The sequence below is a fragment of the Zootoca vivipara genome, chromosome 2 (assembly GCF_963506605.1).
Source record: "Zootoca vivipara chromosome 2, rZooViv1.1, whole genome shotgun sequence".
NCBI lineage: Eukaryota > Metazoa > Chordata > Lepidosauria > Squamata > Lacertidae > Zootoca > Zootoca vivipara.
In genome coordinates this window covers 82,561,239-82,579,650 of record NC_083277.1, presented here as the reverse complement: position 1 = coordinate 82,579,650, position 18,412 = coordinate 82,561,239, and the positions used below count along the sequence as shown (strand labels likewise).

The 18,412-nt window shown below is 45.2% G+C and overlaps 1 protein-coding gene across 2 annotated transcripts in view; it reads left to right on the top strand.

The window, feature by feature from the left end:
• Positions 1-18,412, top strand: part of CACNA1A (calcium voltage-gated channel subunit alpha1 A) — a 268,936-nt gene that overhangs the window by 162,662 nt on the left and 87,862 nt on the right. For both annotated transcript variants that reach the window (XM_060271756.1, XM_060271755.1), the window contains exons 16-25: positions 1,350-1,481; positions 2,433-2,505; positions 3,381-3,498; positions 4,027-4,094; positions 4,824-4,930; positions 5,899-6,714; positions 7,376-7,842; positions 9,022-9,160; positions 9,771-9,900; positions 16,728-16,787. In XM_060271756.1, the coding sequence (XP_060127739.1) occupies positions 1,350-1,481; positions 2,433-2,505; positions 3,381-3,498; positions 4,027-4,094; positions 4,824-4,930; positions 5,899-6,714; positions 7,376-7,842; positions 9,022-9,160; positions 9,771-9,900; positions 16,728-16,787 (2,110 nt within the window). The remainder of the gene's footprint in view (positions 1-1,349; positions 1,482-2,432; positions 2,506-3,380; positions 3,499-4,026; positions 4,095-4,823; positions 4,931-5,898; positions 6,715-7,375; positions 7,843-9,021; positions 9,161-9,770; positions 9,901-16,727; positions 16,788-18,412) is intronic.

Here is an 18,412-nt window from a genome sequence, read left to right as displayed (position 1 = left end):
CGGTGCGCGCTCCCTTCCCCCCACGGAGCGCACGAGCCGCCAATAGCTGCGTCGCCTTCAGCGTCCTCCGCCCGCACCTCCAAGGTGCATGAATCGTTCACACTCCCGCTGCCGCCCAATGGGCAGAGAGAGAAGATGCGGCGCCAGAAGAGCTGGAGGAGTTGTAGGTTTTAGCCCAGCAGCTCGGAGCACCCAGCAGCACCGGGGGAGCGCCGGAGTCAGCGGCCTCGCCTCCACCCAGCCGCCACCCGGAACCGGCTGCTGGAGCGCACGGAGCGCCCAGCAGCGCCAGAGCTGAGCGCCGGAGCCAGTGGCCTCACCTCCACCCGGCTGCCACCTGGAAATGGCTGCTGGAGCGCGCGGAGCGCCCAGCAGCACCAGAGCTGAGCACCGGAGCCAGTGGCCTCGCCTCCACTCAGCCGCCGCCCGGAAATGGCTGCTGGAGCGCGCAGCGGCGCCAGAGCTGAGCGCCGGAGCCAGTGGCCTCACCTCCACCCGGCCGCCGCCCGGAAATGGCTGCTGGAGCACGCGGAGCGCCCAGCAGCCCCGGAGCTGAGCGCCGGAGCCAGCGGCCTCACCTCTACACAGCCGCCGCCGTCCCACTGCCTGGAAACGGCTGCTGGAGCGCGCGGAGCGCCCAGCAGCGCTCAGACAGCCCAGCAGCATCGCGTGTAGCACCGCACGCAGTGCCCAGCAGTGCCCTGGGCCAGCAGCCTAGCCTGGCCGAGAAGACTATAACGTCCCGTAAAAACCGTAATACTGTAAAAAAAATAAGCCATGCCACCAAAAATAAGCCACCCTGTGGTTTTTTGAGAAAAAAATGTAATAAGACGGTGTCTTAAAATGTGGGAAACACAGTAAGTTGGTCTCTAAGGTGTTACAGGACAATTTTTATTTATTTATTATTTATTTTGGCCGTGTCAGACCAACACGGCTCCCTACCTGAACCTAGTCCACCTTTAGTTACTGCCAGTTCCCAAAACAGGTCACAACAAGTGGTTCAGTAGTAAAATAATTTGATTTTTTTTTAAATGAAACATAACAAGACAAAAGCTCTATCTTATCAAGAGTTGCAGTTGCAGGTTGTTGACATATCGCAATTACAAACAATATGCAAGAAAATGTTATTTTGTATTAATTATTGTGGATTACACATTGTGGATTACACATATATTGTTTGTAGCAGCTGAATCTAGCTAAATTATGATCTTGCATCCTGACAGCCTTCACCAGGCCTGAGTGGAAATATCCTTTCTGTCATGTGACCCCTGGAATGAATGTTTGCTATATGATGTATGGCCCTAGAAGACAGATTTCCCTGCTAGCTCACATGTGGATTCTCTTGACAGGTACTGGGCTTCCCTACGAAACCTAGTCGTATCTCTGCTGAACTCCATGAAGTCCATCATCAGCCTCCTTTTCCTCCTCTTCCTCTTCATAGTCGTCTTTGCCCTTTTGGGAATGCAACTCTTTGGGGGCCAGTGAGTAATGGGAAAAGCTGGGGGGAGGGTGACGTTTCCTGCAACTTCCTTAGAGTGAATACTTGGGCCCTGTTCAGATGTCACAATAATGGCCTTTGAAACCATGGTTAAGGTTTGTACCTGCACACTCCCTCCTGCCCCTTGCCTCCCTGCTTTCTGTATCCTCTTTGATGTTGATATCCTGACTTGTTAAACCACCTTTTTTCATGATGTCACTCATGAGATCAGATCCTGATTTCATAGCCTACTTAAACCACAGTTGACTGGTTCATATGTCACAAGAAATTGTGGTTTAACAAGCCAGGCTGTAAGCACTAAAACTCAAGGGGGAATGGGGAAAGCACAGGCACAAAGCTTGTTACCGCTTGGATAAACTATGGTCGATCAGATGAGGATTATGGTTTCTGAACCTATCCCAACTCTTGGTCATTGTTCCACTTGGGCATCGCACTAACTCATCACAGCTCATTTTGGCAATAGGAAGAGCTGGAGTACGCAGATACTCATGTCTGTATCCACACATCCATGCATGCACACACACATTGCCAGAATCTCTACGGTCTTTCTAGAAAGCTCCTGCTTTTGATCAGTTTTAGAATGGAGAAATCAAATAGGGTACCAATAAGCTAGAGTTCCTCTCTGGTTTCCTCTAGGGACCCTGATGCTAGAAACTCATCTCTGCCCACAGCTACAATGTTTTTGCTAAACTTCGAGAGTCTGTGATGCCTCTCTCTCTCTCTCGCTCTCTACACACACACACACACACACACACACACACACACACTATCAAGATTCACACAACTGCCCACATTTCCGTGGTATCTGCAGTTCCTTTAGCAGACAAAGCTAGGTTTTGGATGCGAGATGACTGAGATGGAAAGAGTTGGAAAGTACCTTAGGATCTGTAACTAACATCTCTCTTTCTGTTGGATTGGTGTTTCTCTTGCTCAGGTTCAATTTTGAAACTGGAACCCCTCCGACCAACTTTGACACTTTCCCAGCAGCAATAATGACGGTATTTCAGGTATGCAGGGGGAATGGGAAGGAGACTGCATTCCCTGTCCTGTTTGTCTTTCTGTCCCTGGAGTGAGTCTCATGTAGGGTGACCACCTGAGTTGGAATTATGTGTTGATATGTCCAAAAAGTCCAGATAGAACCAGTGCTTCTCTTCCCTTAGTTGTCATAGATTATTATTCACATTAAATTGGATAGTGATGTAGCAACAAAAATGTCACAAAATCTGGCAGCCTAGAGTTGGTTTGATTGTTGAATTTTAGAGACTTGGGTTGTAGAACAGCTGAAGCAGCCCCTTAGGATTGGGGTGCCCATACTTTCGGAAGTGTATTTATTGCCACTCTTGTGTTCTTTTGTTTTTGTATGTGCATTGGAGTAAGCAGGATTATTCATAGAAATATATCTTGGAGAATTGTATGTAGGTTTGCATCATAAAAATATATTTGCTTTAAACCTGAGAATTCTTGCCACTCTTTTACTTTTTTTCTTATAAACAAGAAGCAAGTGACCAATTGTTCCTTGCTGAATCTCTTTTAGTTTGTGCCACTGAATTAATTTGAATATTGTATGTCTTGATTTGTTTAATTGCCTTGAGTTCTGTTGAAAAAGCATTCTAGAAGCCTGGTAGATAAATACATTTCAAATGGAAGAAACTCTAGTGAAACAAACCATGACACAGAGCACTATTCCGCATCATAACACAGAATAAAACACTTCCTTACATTAGAAAGTAGTAGATTACATGAAAAACCTCTTCAGAATCTTTTATTTAAGTTCTGACCCTGTTTGCTCAATAATGAACTCCCTTTCCAATATTACCATTGACTCATCTGAGGATTCTATCAATTTCATCTGGAATTTCTAGTTATATATTGCATATTTCAGATCTTGACTGGTGAAGACTGGAACGAAGTAATGTACGATGGTATCCAATCTCAGGGCGGTGTCGATAAAGGAATGATGTTCTCAGTCTATTTCATTGTACTGACTTTGTTTGGTAACTGTATCCTTTGTTGAGAAATATATAGTTCTCATATGTTTATGGGACTAGATTATGAACTCTGAGGCAGTAACTACTGGTTATAAAAGCAGGAGGTGCCTGGGAACGAGGATTCTTTGGTGGTTCTTCCATTTTTATTGTTGAATGTGTTACATGGTTGGGGAAATACATCCTCAGTTGAACTTGCTTCTTTCTGTTTAAAAAGATGGGGAAATTCCAGTCTGTCAGTACTGGGACCGAGAAATAGTAAAGTCAGTACTTTACATGCTAAAAAAAAATGTTCCCCTTTCTAAATCTTGAAATTACACTCATTTGGGACACTCCTTCTGAAGGGAGTTGTGGAATAAGATGAACCACTGGTGCTGAAATAGGCATTAGGTTTGGGTGACTAATTCTGTTAACTCTGCAGTCTGGCCAACCATTATGGGGGAAACCCTTCAAGGGAAACCAAGCATTTAACAACTCTTCGGGTAGTCAAATGAAAATGAAACTAGACCTGCTTTTGGTTTTGCCTTGACTCTCAACATTCAGACACTTTGCTCAATGTATTCTTGGCTATCGCAGTGGATAATCTTGCCAACGCTCAGGAGCTCACCAAGGTGGGATTACTTCTCCAGCACTAGGACAAATGGGGCTATGGGAAGACAGGTTTATTGCATGTGGTGATTACAGGGCTGGGTTTCCTGTATACTGAAAACAGGATTGTATAAGTGAATGGCTTCCCTCTGCTTCATTTTCTGATTGCTGTCAGTCCAAGGGTTGGCACAGGTGATACTCTAAACCAGTGACCAATTGTGTTAAAACCTGGTGCTAGCTGATCCTTCTTCCTACAGGTACTTTCAGTTTAACCTTACAGTCATTTGGGAGAAGCTGCTGTCTGGATGCATCCTAACTCTTGTGTAATTATGCCTAAAATGATATTTTGCACCTCTTTCTTTCATGAACAGGACACTGTCCTGTTACTGCCAGGGTAGCTAATCAGTGGCCCTCCAGATATTGTGGACTCAAACTCCCATTAGCCTCCCAGCCAGCACAACCAATGGCTAGGAATGATGGGAGCAGTTAATTCAACAACACCTGGAGGGCCACAGGGATGCCATCCTTGCTCTGTTGGAATTGCATTTCCATGATGAAAGAGGCAATTACGCCCTTTCTGTGATTGGGAAAGGAATCACAGGACAGTTGCGAAAGCAGCTGTTACGGTTAGCTTAGTGGCACTGGCATTTCCTCATGAATATTAAGTGCCCCCCTCCCATGCTCAGACACATAGATATGGGCATTAAACCTTAGGGCAGTGGCAACTCAACTCTAATGTATGGGCTTCACAGGATGAGCAAGAAGAAGAAGAAGCTGCCAGCCAGAAACTTGCCCTCCAGAAAGCAAAGGAAGTAGCAGAAGTGAGCCCTCTGTCTGCAGCCAACATGTCAATAGCAGCGTAAGTGTTGTCTTGGTTTACCTCTGCCCCATATGACCCCTGGGTTTCTGTCTCACAAATGCAAAGCAGGGCAGCTTACATGTGGCTCTGAATCTCAGTAAAAGGTTCCCACCGGGGAGCGAGTAGGGACAGTTTGGGTCCTGTAAACTGTGAGGAACACTTCCTTATGGAAGGAGAAGTTGACCCTCACCAGCCCTAGCCTTCTAGCAGAAAGTGCTGGCTTCTTTCATGCCCAAAGAGGACACTATAAGGAGAAATGAGGCAGGAACTGTGACCCATATTACTCTAGTTTGTGCATCTTCTAATAGGGGGTTTTGCAAGTAAAAGTAGGAGGAGCAAAGTCTGTATGACTAATGAATAGTTGCCTAAGTCCAAGCTGACCTTCCAACATTTCCTGGAGAGGAATCAATATGGCATGTGTGGTAGTGATATAGAAGAGCTAGGGAAGAGTAAATGGCCAAAGCAAGTGCTAGGAAAGATGTTCAGCCACAGTTGCTCTTCTGTTTTAACCTGCCACTTGCTGTCTTGCCCAGGTGAACAGCAGAATCAGGAAGAATAGCTGCAGTGTCAGCAGCTGGGCCGAGGCATGTCTGCACACATCTGGACTAATGTGCAACATTCATTCCTGTCCATGCCAGAAGCAGCATGTAAACCAAATTCTGCCTTTGGGCTTCTATGCTGCTTCCAGCATTGCCAACAGCATGTATAAGTGGAGAGTTTTACTCTAGGATCTTTTGCAACTTCACAGTTCTTTGGATTGCATTATGCTCTGCGGACATAGCCTGACCGCATCTGAAAGGAATGATTAATTGGTTGGATACAGATTGATTTAATAGGAACATCAGAAAGTCAGAACCAGAGCAGGAAAATGGGCACCCCTGAGGATGTGGCGTGAGATGGTCTTGGTTTATGCAGGAGTGCTGATGCTAAGGGTGCATTTCAAGAAACTGTTTCTGTTTTGTCTTCAGGAAAGAGCAGCAAAAGAACCAGAAGGGCTCCAAATCAGTGTGGGAGCAACGGACAAGTGAGATGCGGAAGCAAAACTTGATGGCAAGCCGGGAGGCACTATACAATGAACTGGACCCTGAGGATCGCTGGAAGGTCACATTTGCCCGCCAAATGCGGCCAGATATGAAAACCCACTTAGACCGGCCACTAGTGGTAGATCCTCAGGAGAATCGAAATAACAACACCAACAAGACACGTCCCAGTGAGCCACCCTTGGACCCCCACTTTGGACAGCAGCGGCCTGAAGAGTTCCTGAGAAAGCCACCTCGCTACCATGAGCACCCCCGAGACCCCCACATATATGAGCGCCCTGACTCAGGGAGCATGGAGCCACGACGCCCACGGAGCAGCAGCAAGGAAATTGATTTTAACCAGGAAAGTGGATACCATGAGATTGACTATTCCAGCAAGGAGCACAATGCCATCCTTGAGCGTGGTTACCGTGGTGACTGTGACTCACAGCGAATCAAGACCTTGGACCCCCACCGCCGGCACCGAGGCAGCAAAGAGAGCCGAAGTGGGTCACCTCGTACAGGCGATGGTGACAGGGAGCACCGGCGGCATCGGCCTCACCGCCGGGCACCAGATGAGGGAGGGGGGGAGGAGACAAGCAAAACTGAGCGCAGGCCTCGGCATCGTGAGGGGAGCAGGCCTGCACGCGGGGATGGGGATGGGGATGGGGAGCAGCCTGATGGAGAAAGACGCCGACGGCACCGACATACTGCACAGTCCACCTATGAAGCTGATGGCAAGGAGCGACGGCACCGGCGCAGGAAGTAAGTAGGGAAAGAAAGGCTCCTCAGAAGAAATGGAGCCTAGTTACCTCATAGCACCCATTCCCTTCAGAACACCAATTTGCCTTTAAATATTACTAGGCTGTTTGAGTTAGGAACCTCACATTTAGATGCTCATGTTGCTAAAGCAAGACCAGCTCAGAGCCCACAAGGTGGTAAAGAATATCTAGTGAGGAAATTATTAGTGATTGGTCATCTGCCTCTCTGGAAAGAGAGTTTAGATTCTAACCCCTTAGTACATGTGCGGATATAGTCAAAGTAAGCAAGGCTCTTTTGCTAAACCTGCCATCCTGCTGGCCCGTTGAGCCAATAGCCACCAGGGAACTTGGTTGAGGCTGGACTGGAGGCAGTTAAGATGGAGTAAGATTAATAGCTGAAATGATGGACAATTTGACTAATACAGCTACATTTTGTGCACATAGGAAGATAGTCTGGCTCTAGAGGGTTAAGGCAATGTCATGTGGGTAATGATGATGCAGCTTTAGAAGTGGAGAGTGTAGGTAATGCTTGTGCTAGAATGATACAACTGTCACGTGAGCAGGCAGATTCAAACCCCACTTGCTATTGTGCTAGTTGCATTTCAGTGACCCATTGATATAAACATTTCGACCTGTGATCAAACTTTTTCTTTTTAATTATACAGAGAGAACCAAGGCTCTGGCCTTCCACCTGGACCAAACCTATCCACCACACGGCCGATCCAACAGGATATGGGGCGTTTGGAGCCCCCAGTGGCGGAGGATATTGACAACATGAAGAACAATAAGCTGGCAACCAATGAGACCTCAAACCAACATCCCATCAGCCACCCTCAGAATCCTACCAAAGGAGGCAGCCACTCAAATTCCACACCAAGCCACCTGCCCACCAACCCACCTGTTCCCTTGGACCAACCACTCCCCAACTCTCAGAACTCTACCAGTCGCCGGACCCCCAATAATCCTGGCAATCCATCCAGCCCTGGACCCCCTAAAAACCCAGAGAACAGCCTCATTGTCACTAATCCCACCACCCAGAACAATCCACCCAAAACTGCCAAGAAAACAGAGCACACCGTGGTGGAAATCCCACCCACCTTTCCACCACCAATCAACAACGCTATCATGCAAGGTGAGCATTGAGTGGAATGTGTCTGTAGGGCTAGAGCCAGACAACTTGGATATGAGACAGAAGAATTATAGGCACATGTTTGAGATGCAAGTTGGATTGAATTTCATGAGGAAAGGATAGAGAAGGCTTTGTTTTGCTTGTGTGGAAGGCAGGAGGAAGTAACCATCACAGGCAATAAAAGAGACAAAATGAATTTGTAGAACACTCACATAATGGTGTTTGTGGTTAGTTCTACCTATTTTATTGTATTAGTGTAATGGCTGTGCCATCAGCTCCATGTTTGTGTCTAGCCCAATGGCTATGTCAGTGGACTGATGTTCTGAGTGTGAGTTGGCTCTGTTCCTGTCCTGTCACAGTTGTGCTGACAAACATCTGCATGTGCCTCTTAGCTACTGAATTTATGTGTGTGTCTGTATCTGTGTTCCCTTGGATATCCTGAAGATTTGTTGTATCTTTCATGCTGAGTGTATATAAACCTGTCAGATGAAACTAAGACTACAGCAACTGTTACATGATAAGTATGACAAGCCACCATATTCTGAATTGCTGAGGACTTCATTGCACAGAGCAGAATGTACACACATTACACCTGGGAAAGATTTTTTATTTATTTAAATCTGTTGCATTTGTATATATTAAGGGCTTTTAGTTGTAAATTATCTTAAATATTTATGGCATGGTGCTGGATAAACGGAGTAAATAAATGAATAAAATATTGGGGTTACTGCTGGCCTGCTACACATATTGTCCAGGTCTGTGTGTGCTATGGTTCAAGAGGCTTTGTCTTTCTGACTGTGCTGCAGCATTTCCATACACAAGTTGTCATGCATCTGTCTGAGTCCTGCAAACCTTTGTGCAAACATTTTTGCATCCCAGAATTGGGTGTCGATATCTACTTTGTACACTTCGTGTTTTCTGTAGGCATATCCAGTGTACCAGTAAACAAAAAAACAAAAAAACCACACACACACACCTGTTTCTATATGTAGAGTATCGAACATCCTGGTCTCCATATTTGTCCTTAACTTGCTCCCCAACTCCCCCAAAAGACTACTCAACGTAAGTTTCTACATATGCAGAACTGACTGGATCAACTTTTGCTAAAAATGGTACTGGGAGGACTGAGAGAGGGAACGTATCAAGACTGATCACTTTTATTTTTCTCCACCTATTCGCCAGTCAATAAGAATGCCAACCCTGAACCTCTGCCCAAGAAGGAGGAAGAAAAAAAGGAGGAGGAGGAAGAAGATGATGGAGGGGAGGGACCCAAGCCTATGCCACCATACAGCTCTATGTTCATTCTCTCAACCACTAACCCGTAAGTGTTGCTCCATTATGGACTGAAAGGAACCCGATACCATAGTTCACAAATGGTTAGTGTGTGTGAAAATTGGATTCTTGGCTGTATTATGCAGATGATTCAGAGGATGAAGGAGGGCTGCTTATTTGCAGAGACTGAGTCTTTGGGGCTCTGATTTAGGTTGAATATGTCAACTTTTGTGAACTTGGGCAGAGAATGAGAAGTACCATGCTGGTTGGATTCATGAGACCGATCTCCAACTAGGCTCAGAGATATTAAGGTTGGCTTATGCGCCAGAACCTAATATATATTGGCGGCTTTGACTATTTTCAAAATATAAATAAAATAATAAATCAGAGCTGAAGACAAATGCCCTCTCAAAAGTCTCCACTCCGGCTTGTGGAAAACTTGAGTGGCAGTGAAATAGGCAACACTATTTTTCACTGAATTTCTCTGAGAGAGAAAGTGGCCTTTTTCTATCAATGAAAAAATATAGTGGGAAATTTTCTAAGAAAAATATATTCTGAGTAATTCTAGCTCAGCTCCAAAATCAGTAGGAGAAATGTAGCCATTTGCTCAGCACTCGTGATACCCTTCCACAGAATATGCTTTTGCCTATTTGTACTAGGTTTCGGCGGCTCTGTCATTACATTGTCAACCTGCGCTACTTTGAAATCTGCATCCTGATGGTGATTGCCATGAGCAGCATTGCTTTGGCTGCTGAAGATCCTGTGCAGCCAAGTGCTCCCCGTAACAATGTAAGTCCTTCCTGCATTCCTTTACTTTTATCTGTGAATCTCCTTTGCAGCTCCTGCTCTCCTCTGTCTTTGAAGATGAATCATAGGATATCAAAATAGATATGGCCAGCTCTGGAGGGCACACCGTTTAGATGGGGAAGACTATGTCTCTAAGTTAGCCTTGATGGGTACGGCTATGGTCTTATCCAAATGTCTCTAGGCAGTGAGACGTCTTGCTATAGAAACAAGTATTCTCATTATCATTGGATGTTGTAGCCATGGTTTGCTACAAAATCAGGTTCACGAGCAGGGAATCTCAAGCTTGGGGGTGAATGTGGTCCTCCAGGCCTCTGTCGCTGGCCTTTGGGACCCTCCCTAGGCCATGCCCCATTCTGTAGGCCTCCCCACTCACTGGCTGCACTCCCTCCTCAAATGCTTTTGCCTGGCTGGTATGTGTACTTGAACTGTGGTTCCTCTTTCTTGCCTGAATGGAACTAGACCTCACCATGGTCTGGTTTGATGGGACTGGCCAGGAGCAAAGCTGGACAGTGACCCAGTTAGGACATTTGGGAGGCTGCTGTACAGGAGTTCCATCAAAAAGTAAACCAGGGAGGTCTGGTAGAATAAAAGGAACTCCTGGTCAGTTAGCATAAGTACCTTCCACATCTCTGTTGGTCCTGCAGCTCTGTCTCTCCTCCTTTAGAAATAGAAATAAAAAAATTTAATTCCACACTTCATATGGGAGTTATTGGTATGCATAGAGATGTCAGATGGTCCTCAGCTATATAGCACCTCATACCAGTGCCCTTGTTAGATCCATATTGTATTAGCCTGCTGCATGTTCTGTCTACATCTGGGATTGGTGACCACCTAGGAGCTGTACTGACTGTCCGAGCCTATGATCCAATTGGTATGGTTTTCAGTAGAGCCACATAGAACTCGGTATACGATTGCATGGCTTTGTGATCACTTTACCATGCATTCCAAACTTTGACTGAATATGGATAGAGCTTGGAAGGAAGGAATGGGAACTAGAGCTCAAGGTCGGAACTTAGGTGCATCTTGCTTCTTTTCTGTCCTTCCTGCCGCTGTCCAGCTTTCTAACTGATTGAGAAAATCTGATAGACAACCATACTAGGGCAACTTACCAGTGTCGTGTCAACTGTCAAATTCACTGGCCCCAGTGAATGAAATGTTGGCAATGGGCCTTTGAGAGAGAAACCCTTTGCTTTATGTTCTCCAAGACCTTATGGACAACTTCATACATTAATGATTTTTTTACATAGGCAAAAGCTTGTATATCCTCATATCAGACAAGGGTTCAGATGCCTATTTCAATGTGTGCATGCAGCCAAATAGACACATGTGAGTTGGTTGCATGTGATAATCTACAGTTTTTTCTTCACTGAGGTGACTTTCATATAGGGGAATTGGTTACAGGTAGGTAGCCGTGTTGGTCTGGGTCGAAGTAAAATAAAAAAAATTCCTTCAGTAGCACCTTAAAGACCAACTAAGTTTTTATTTTGGTATGAGCTCATACCAAAATAAAAACTTAGTTGGTCTTTAAGGTGCTACTGAAGGAATTTTTTTTATTTTATATAGGGGAATTGTCATGCATATAGAAGCCTTAAGTCTGGTATTAGCCAGCCCTTTGAGAATATTGTAAAAAATAATATTTGAGGTGGGATTGTTATTAAGACTACTGATCTTATAATATTATATGTGAAAAGCAAAAATCCTTCTTCCAGTCTCTGACTTTCTGAGAAAAGCAGCTGGGATTTAAATAGGTTAGGAGGGAGGTGTAGTGGTATAAAGGGAGAGAAAGAGATAAATCACAGCCTGGCTCTGCTACCAGCTTACACTGCACTTTCTTTTTCAAGAGCTTCGCTGGACAGGTCCCATGAGATATCCCTACGGAAAAATGAGTGAAATAATTAGAGCAGCATCTCCACTAGGAATGGGCAGGAGGGAGGGCCTCTACTTTGGGCTTCTCTGTTTCATGCAGTAATAAGAAACCTTTGTGCTGGGATAAGGATAAAATCAATAGAATACATCTCAATAACTAAAGCAAATTATCACAACTTGTAAAGTTGCAGATAGGCTCTTGTTCAGGTGATAGGGATGGGGGAACGCTCTTGCCATCCCTATGCGAAGGGTATTCTGTTAAAGGAATCCAGGGACTCAATGGTTTGGTCAACCCTGAGAGGGGTTGTGCCCGTGCTTCAGTCCAGGGGGACATCTGGGTGGTGGACATAGCATGTCACCAGCTTCCTGCCATTCCAGGTGTTCACCCTAGGCTGACCTATGATGGAGCTCTGGGTCAACGCTACTTGCCACAGTGCAGGGAGCTAGTCGAACCAGAGCCTATGCAACCACTCACTTGCTGTAATCAATAAAGTTGTGGCCTAAATTCTGCAAAAAAAACCACCAAAATTTGAGTCTTGTCTGAATTTATTTAAGGGGGAGGTTTAAAGGTCTGAACACGCAAAACCAAAAACTGTAAAGTGAGTTTTGGAAATAACCCAGCTGTTTCATAGATTTTAAAGAGGCAACAAGAAAAGGAACGGGTTGCTTAATTATTTATATTTCAGTGCATATGTAGGCCAGTGCCTCTTCCCCTCTAAAAAAAGCTCTCATGGGAATTTACAGAGAATATCAAGTTAGATAAGGCAGCTTACAAATCTTAGTCCACACATATTTTCTGTTGCAAAGTGGTATTCAGAGGGTGCAATTTGAAGCAAAGCAGTTGTGAATTTTGGAAGAGGGAGTTCAATTACTTCATAAGGCACTACAGGACAGCATGAGGCATCTTTGCTGTTCACAGGGATTCCAAATTCCCCATCTGGATTTGGGCCTGAATGACCAAGGAAAAGTGTAGGTGCATGGGGAATAAGTTGTAAGCAAGCACAATTTGTACATCACACAACATCATTCCTGATCATGAGGTTCATCTGTTAAAGCATCAGCCTTAGCTTCCAATTTCTCAGCTGTGTAGAGCTTGAGTCAACACAAGACAGCCCTAACTCTAATCTTAAACCAGCAGGTTTTATTATTTGATTTCACAGGTTTTTAAAAAGAAAATGTATTAAAATACTAGGGTCTGGTAAACATGAAAGTAGTTGTTTGGTAACTAATAATTGTTGGATATAATTGGCAATTCTCCATTACGGACGCACTTTCATTCATACTCTGAACTTTACACTGCAATGCAGCCTGTTATGAAGAATGTATTTAGCAAACTGAAATGCAACTCACAGTGTTACAAAGCTTGGTCTAGAGCCTGACTGTATAGGTCTGTATAGTCAAAGCTATGGTTTTCCCAGTAGTGATGTATGAAAGTGAGAGCTGGACCATAAAGGAGGCCGATCGCCGAAGAATTGATGCTTTTGAATTATGGTGCTGGAGGAGACTCTTGAGAGTCCCGTGGAATGCAAGAAGATCAAACCTATCCATTCTGAAGGAAATCAGCCCTGAGTGCTCACTGGAAGGACAGATCCTGAAGCTGAGACTCCAATACTTTGGCCACCTCATGAGAAGAGAAGACTCCCTGGAAAAGACCCTGATGCTGGGAAAGATTGATGAGAAGGGGATGACAGAGGACGAGATGGTTGAACAGTGTTCTCGAAGCTACTAACATGAGCTTGACCAAACTGTGGGAGGCAGTGGAAGACAGGAGTCCCTGGCGTGCTCTGGTCCATGGGGTCACAAAGAGTCCATGAGTAAATGACTAAACAGCAACATACAGGATTGCCTTCAGATGGCTCGGGGGTCAGATAACTCCATACCTTCCAACATTTCTCCAATGAAAATAGGGATATCCTAAGAAAAAGTGGGACATTCCGGGATCAAATCAGAAACTGGGATGGCTTCTCTAAATCAGGGACGTCCCTGGAAAATAGGGACACTTGGAGGGTTTGTAATCTTGTGAAACATGTGACATTTATTTAACCCAGTGGTCACCAAGTTCTTTGCATCTGGGGACATATTTGGAATTTTGTGAAGGTGTTGAGGGCACCAGTCACAAAATGGCTGCCGCCAGGGTTGTGGCCTAATGGAAAATGGCTGCTGCCTCCTTAACAGCAGGAGAGGAGCAAATGGGCAGGACGACTGCAGAGGAGGCAAATTTTTGCTCTGCTTTTGCTGCTGCTCCCTAAAAATGGAGGAGAGATACTGAACATCTCACCCCCACCCCACTGATTTACATCAACTGGCCTTGACACAAGGTTTCTGGGCAGGGTGGGGAGATTAAACAAAAACAAAATACAGCCTAGTTAATATGAATAATCTTTGGGCCATGGAGGGATGTGTTAGTGTTGAGTTTTTGTTTTTATCTGATGGTTAGGGGGTGGGAGTGTTGTTTTGTTAATAATAATAATAATAATAATAATAATAATAATAATAATTTATTATTTATACCCCGCCCATCTGGCTGGGCTTCCCCTGCCACTCTGGGCAGCTTCCAACAAACATTTAAATACATCAAATATCACAGATTAAAAACTTCCCTAAACAGGGCTGCCTTTAGGTATTTTCTAAATGTCAGGTAGTTGTTTATCTCTCTGACCTCTGATGGGAGGGTGTTCCACAGGGTGGGTGCCACTACTGAGAAGGCCCTCTGCCTGGTTCCCCGTAGCTTTGCTTCTCGCAGTGAGGGAACCGCCAGAAGGCCCTCGGCGCTGGACCTCAGTGTCCGGGCAGAACGATGGGGGTGGAGACGCTCCTTCAGGTATACTGGACCGAGGCTGTTTAGGGCTTTAAAGGTCAGCACCAACACTTTGAATTGTGCTCGGAAACGTACTGGGAGCCAATGTAGGTCTTTCAAGACCGGTGTTATGTGGTCTCGGCGGCCGCTCACAGTCACCAGTCTAGCTGCCGCATTCTGGATTAGTTGTAGTTTCCGGGTCACCTTCAAAGGTAGCCCCACGTAGAGCGCATTGCAGTAATCCAAGCGAGAGATGACCAGAGCATGCACCACTCTGGTGAGGCAGTCCGCAGGCAGGTAGGGTCTCAGCCTGCATACCAGATGGAGCTGATAGACAGCTGCCCTGTGCCTCCATGGACAGCTGAGAGTCCAAAATGACTCCCAGCTGCGCACCTGGTCTTTCAGGGGCACAGTTACCCCATTTAGGACCAGGGAGTCCTCCACACCTGCCCCTTATTGTTAGCATTTATTGTTTTTGTTTTTCCAATATGTTGTATGGGATCAGTGTAAATGTGGCACTTTTGTAGACCTCATCAGGTAAATCGTGTATGTCAAATTCCAAATCATTAGCCCACCAGTTGCTATTTTTATGCTATAAAAGGTTTATGCATCTAATCACAGGACCTTGTTTTTGCTACTTTAACTAATGTTTCCCTGAAAATAAGACACTGTCTTATATTTATTTTTCCTCAAGAAGACACACTATGGCTTATTTTCAGGGGATGTCTTATTTTTATTACGCCTCTTCCTTGGCGCCCTCCAGAACTGTGGCTATCATTATGTCTTATTTTCGGGGTACGTCTTATATTGTGCAAATGCTTAGAAATCCTGCTACAGCTTATTTTATGGGTCTGTCTTATTTTCGGGGAAACAGGGTATATGCCCCTACAAATCAGCCCTTTTCTAATAGATTGTGTCCTCCCTCAAAGAGGGCACGTGTTACTGTGCGACCTGGCAACCGAACCCTATGTTGTGGGTGGGTATGATTGGATAGCCACAACACCTGATTGGTAGGTCCCTTGATGCTAGGTTAATCAGGCCATTGGGACGCTAGCCAAACCGATCAAGGGACCTATATATGCCCATGCACGTGACTCAGAACTTCCTCTTTTGGTCAGTGCATCGGAACACCCGCCCGCCTCTCCCTACTTTTAGGGCTTGTGCGCTTGACCTTGCTATGCCATCGTGTGTCATCTGTCATTGGGACAGGGGCACGGCAGGAATTTTCTCCACTTGACTAATTAGCTGGTGCCACTTGGGTTTCGCCTGCCGCGTAGCAAATCGTCACAACTTGTAAGGTTGCAGATAGGCTCTAGTTCAGGTGATAGGGGGGGGGGAATGCTCTCGCCATCCCTATGTGAAAGGTATTCTGTTAAAGGAATCCGGGGACTCAATGGTTTGGTCAACCCTGAGAGGGGTTGTGCCCGTGCCTGAGTCCAGGGGGACATCTGGGTGGTGGATATAGCGTGTCCCCGGCTTTCCGCCATTCCAGGTGTTCACCCTAGGCTGACCCATGCTGATGCCCTGGGTCAGTGCTACCTGCAATGGTGCAAGGAGCTAGTCAAACCAGAGCCTATGCAACTACTCACCTGATGTAATCAATAAAGTTGTGGCCTAAATTCTGCCAAAAACCAAACCAAAATTTGAGTCTTGTCTGAATTTATTTATAGGGGGAGGTTTAAAGGTCTAAACGTGCAACAACATCAGAAGCCAAAGGACAGCTGTAACTCCCATGGAGATAAGATGTTACACATGCAGATGCCCTTTATGTTTCCATTAGCATCTTCCACAGATGGAATGGTTACGATGGGAACTCCATAAGATGATAGTAGAGTAAAACACAATTTGAAATTCTCACCCTCATTACAGATCAGTAAGGCAGTAGTATCTCAGAAAAGATGGAGAAGTGACCAGAATGCAGTATGGGTTACTTTTTTGTTCTAGATAATATAAGAGTCTTTAATCTGTCATTTGTTGCTTTGAACCTTATCTCCTGCGTGCTGCTGACTAGACTATTTAGGGACAATATTGACTTCAAAACGGAAGCCAAGGTCTTGGTCACAAGTTTGGTTAGGATTTATGACTTCAGAGATGTGGTGAGACCTGAACTATATTTTTAATTCCTTTATGTCATTTCTCCCTGTAGGTTCTCCGTTACTTTGACTATGTCTTCACAGGTGTCTTCACCTTTGAAATGGTTGTTAAGGTTAGTAATTGGGGAACTGGGCTTGAGCCTGTGATCTCATGACATTTTGGTAGTGTTTGGAACAGAGAACTTGAAGCTACAGGGCAGAAGTAGAGCTGGGCTGAATGTTTGTGAATCAGTATTTGGGGGGGGGGCAAGAGAAACAAATGTCCCTTGGGGGGATCGCTCAAAAGAGCCTTTTCACACTTCCTTTCCCATTTAGTAGTCCAACAGGCACTCATATCTTTCTTAGCTTGCCCAGGTCGAGTGAAAATTTCAGAAATAAGATTTTCTCTTTCTTTCTTTCTTTCTTTCTTTCTTTCTTTCTTTCTTTCTTTCTTTCTTTCTTTCTTTCTTATAATGTATATACTGCTTAATATTTCAAAAATCTCTAAGCAGTTACCGTATGATTAACTTCTCTGCCAAAATACAATATGGATTTGAATACTTCCAAACCATTCTTCCCCTCAGAAAAAAACAACAGTTGTACATAGACAATTATTAACAAGTAAGGGTTAAACCACAGAGCCTAGGGCTTGCCGATCAGAAGGTCGGCGGTTCGAATCCCCACTACGGGGTGAGCTCCCATTGCTTGGTCCCAGCTCCTGCCAACCTAGCAGTTCGAAAGCATGTCAAAGTGCAAGTACCAGTAGATAAATAGGTACCACTACAGCGGGAAGGTAAACGGCATTTCCGTGCGCTGCTCTGGTTCGCCAGAAGCGGCTTGGTCATGCTGGCCACATGACCCGGAAGCTGTACGCCGGCTCCCTTGACCAGTAAAGCGAGATGAGCGCAGCAACCCCAGAGTCATCCGTGACTGGACCTAACGGTCAGGGGTCCCTTTACCTTTAAGGGTATGCTTATTGTGTGGTGTGCAGCTACATCTCATTGTCTTAAATTAATTATAGCCCTAGGGGTGGATTGTTACTGTGATTGCACCATGCACAGAGAGGAAATCTATCCCTTTCCTCCATACCTACAACTCCCTCTCCAAAACAAAATATCCCCGCTACAGTTATAAAGCATAGTATAAAAGCATCATAGCAGGGGAGGGAGCAATTTTCAGGAGAAGGTTGTGGCTGCATGCTGCAATCACAATAACAGTTGCCCCCATGACCAGAATTGTAAGAAAAACAAGAGACAGCCTGGAGCAGATCTCTGCTGGAGCTTGACTGAACACTTAAGACAGATGCACACAAGTTTAGATTCACCAGTGAGGAAATGTACAGACATGGTGACACTGACAGATATCTGGGGCCCTAATTCATATACAGTGGTACCTCGGGTTACAAACACCTCAGGTTACAAACACTTCGGGTTACAAACTCCGCTAACCCGGAAGTAGTACCTCGGGTTATGAACTTTACCCCAGGATAAGAACAGAAATTGTGTGGCAGCAGCACGGCGGCAGCGGGAGGCCCCATTAGCTAAAGTGGTACCTCAGGTTAAGAATGGTTTCAGGTTAAGAACAGACCTCTGGAAAGAATTAAGTTCGTAACCCAAGGTACCACTGTATTATATGTTAGCCACTTGAAAGCAGAGCCAAACTGAAACATTTTCACCCAGGAAGCCGTTTGTGTGAAGTGTCTTCCTAGAAAGTTACAAAAATTTCAAATATGCTAGCATATTTCCTTGAGGGCACTGAA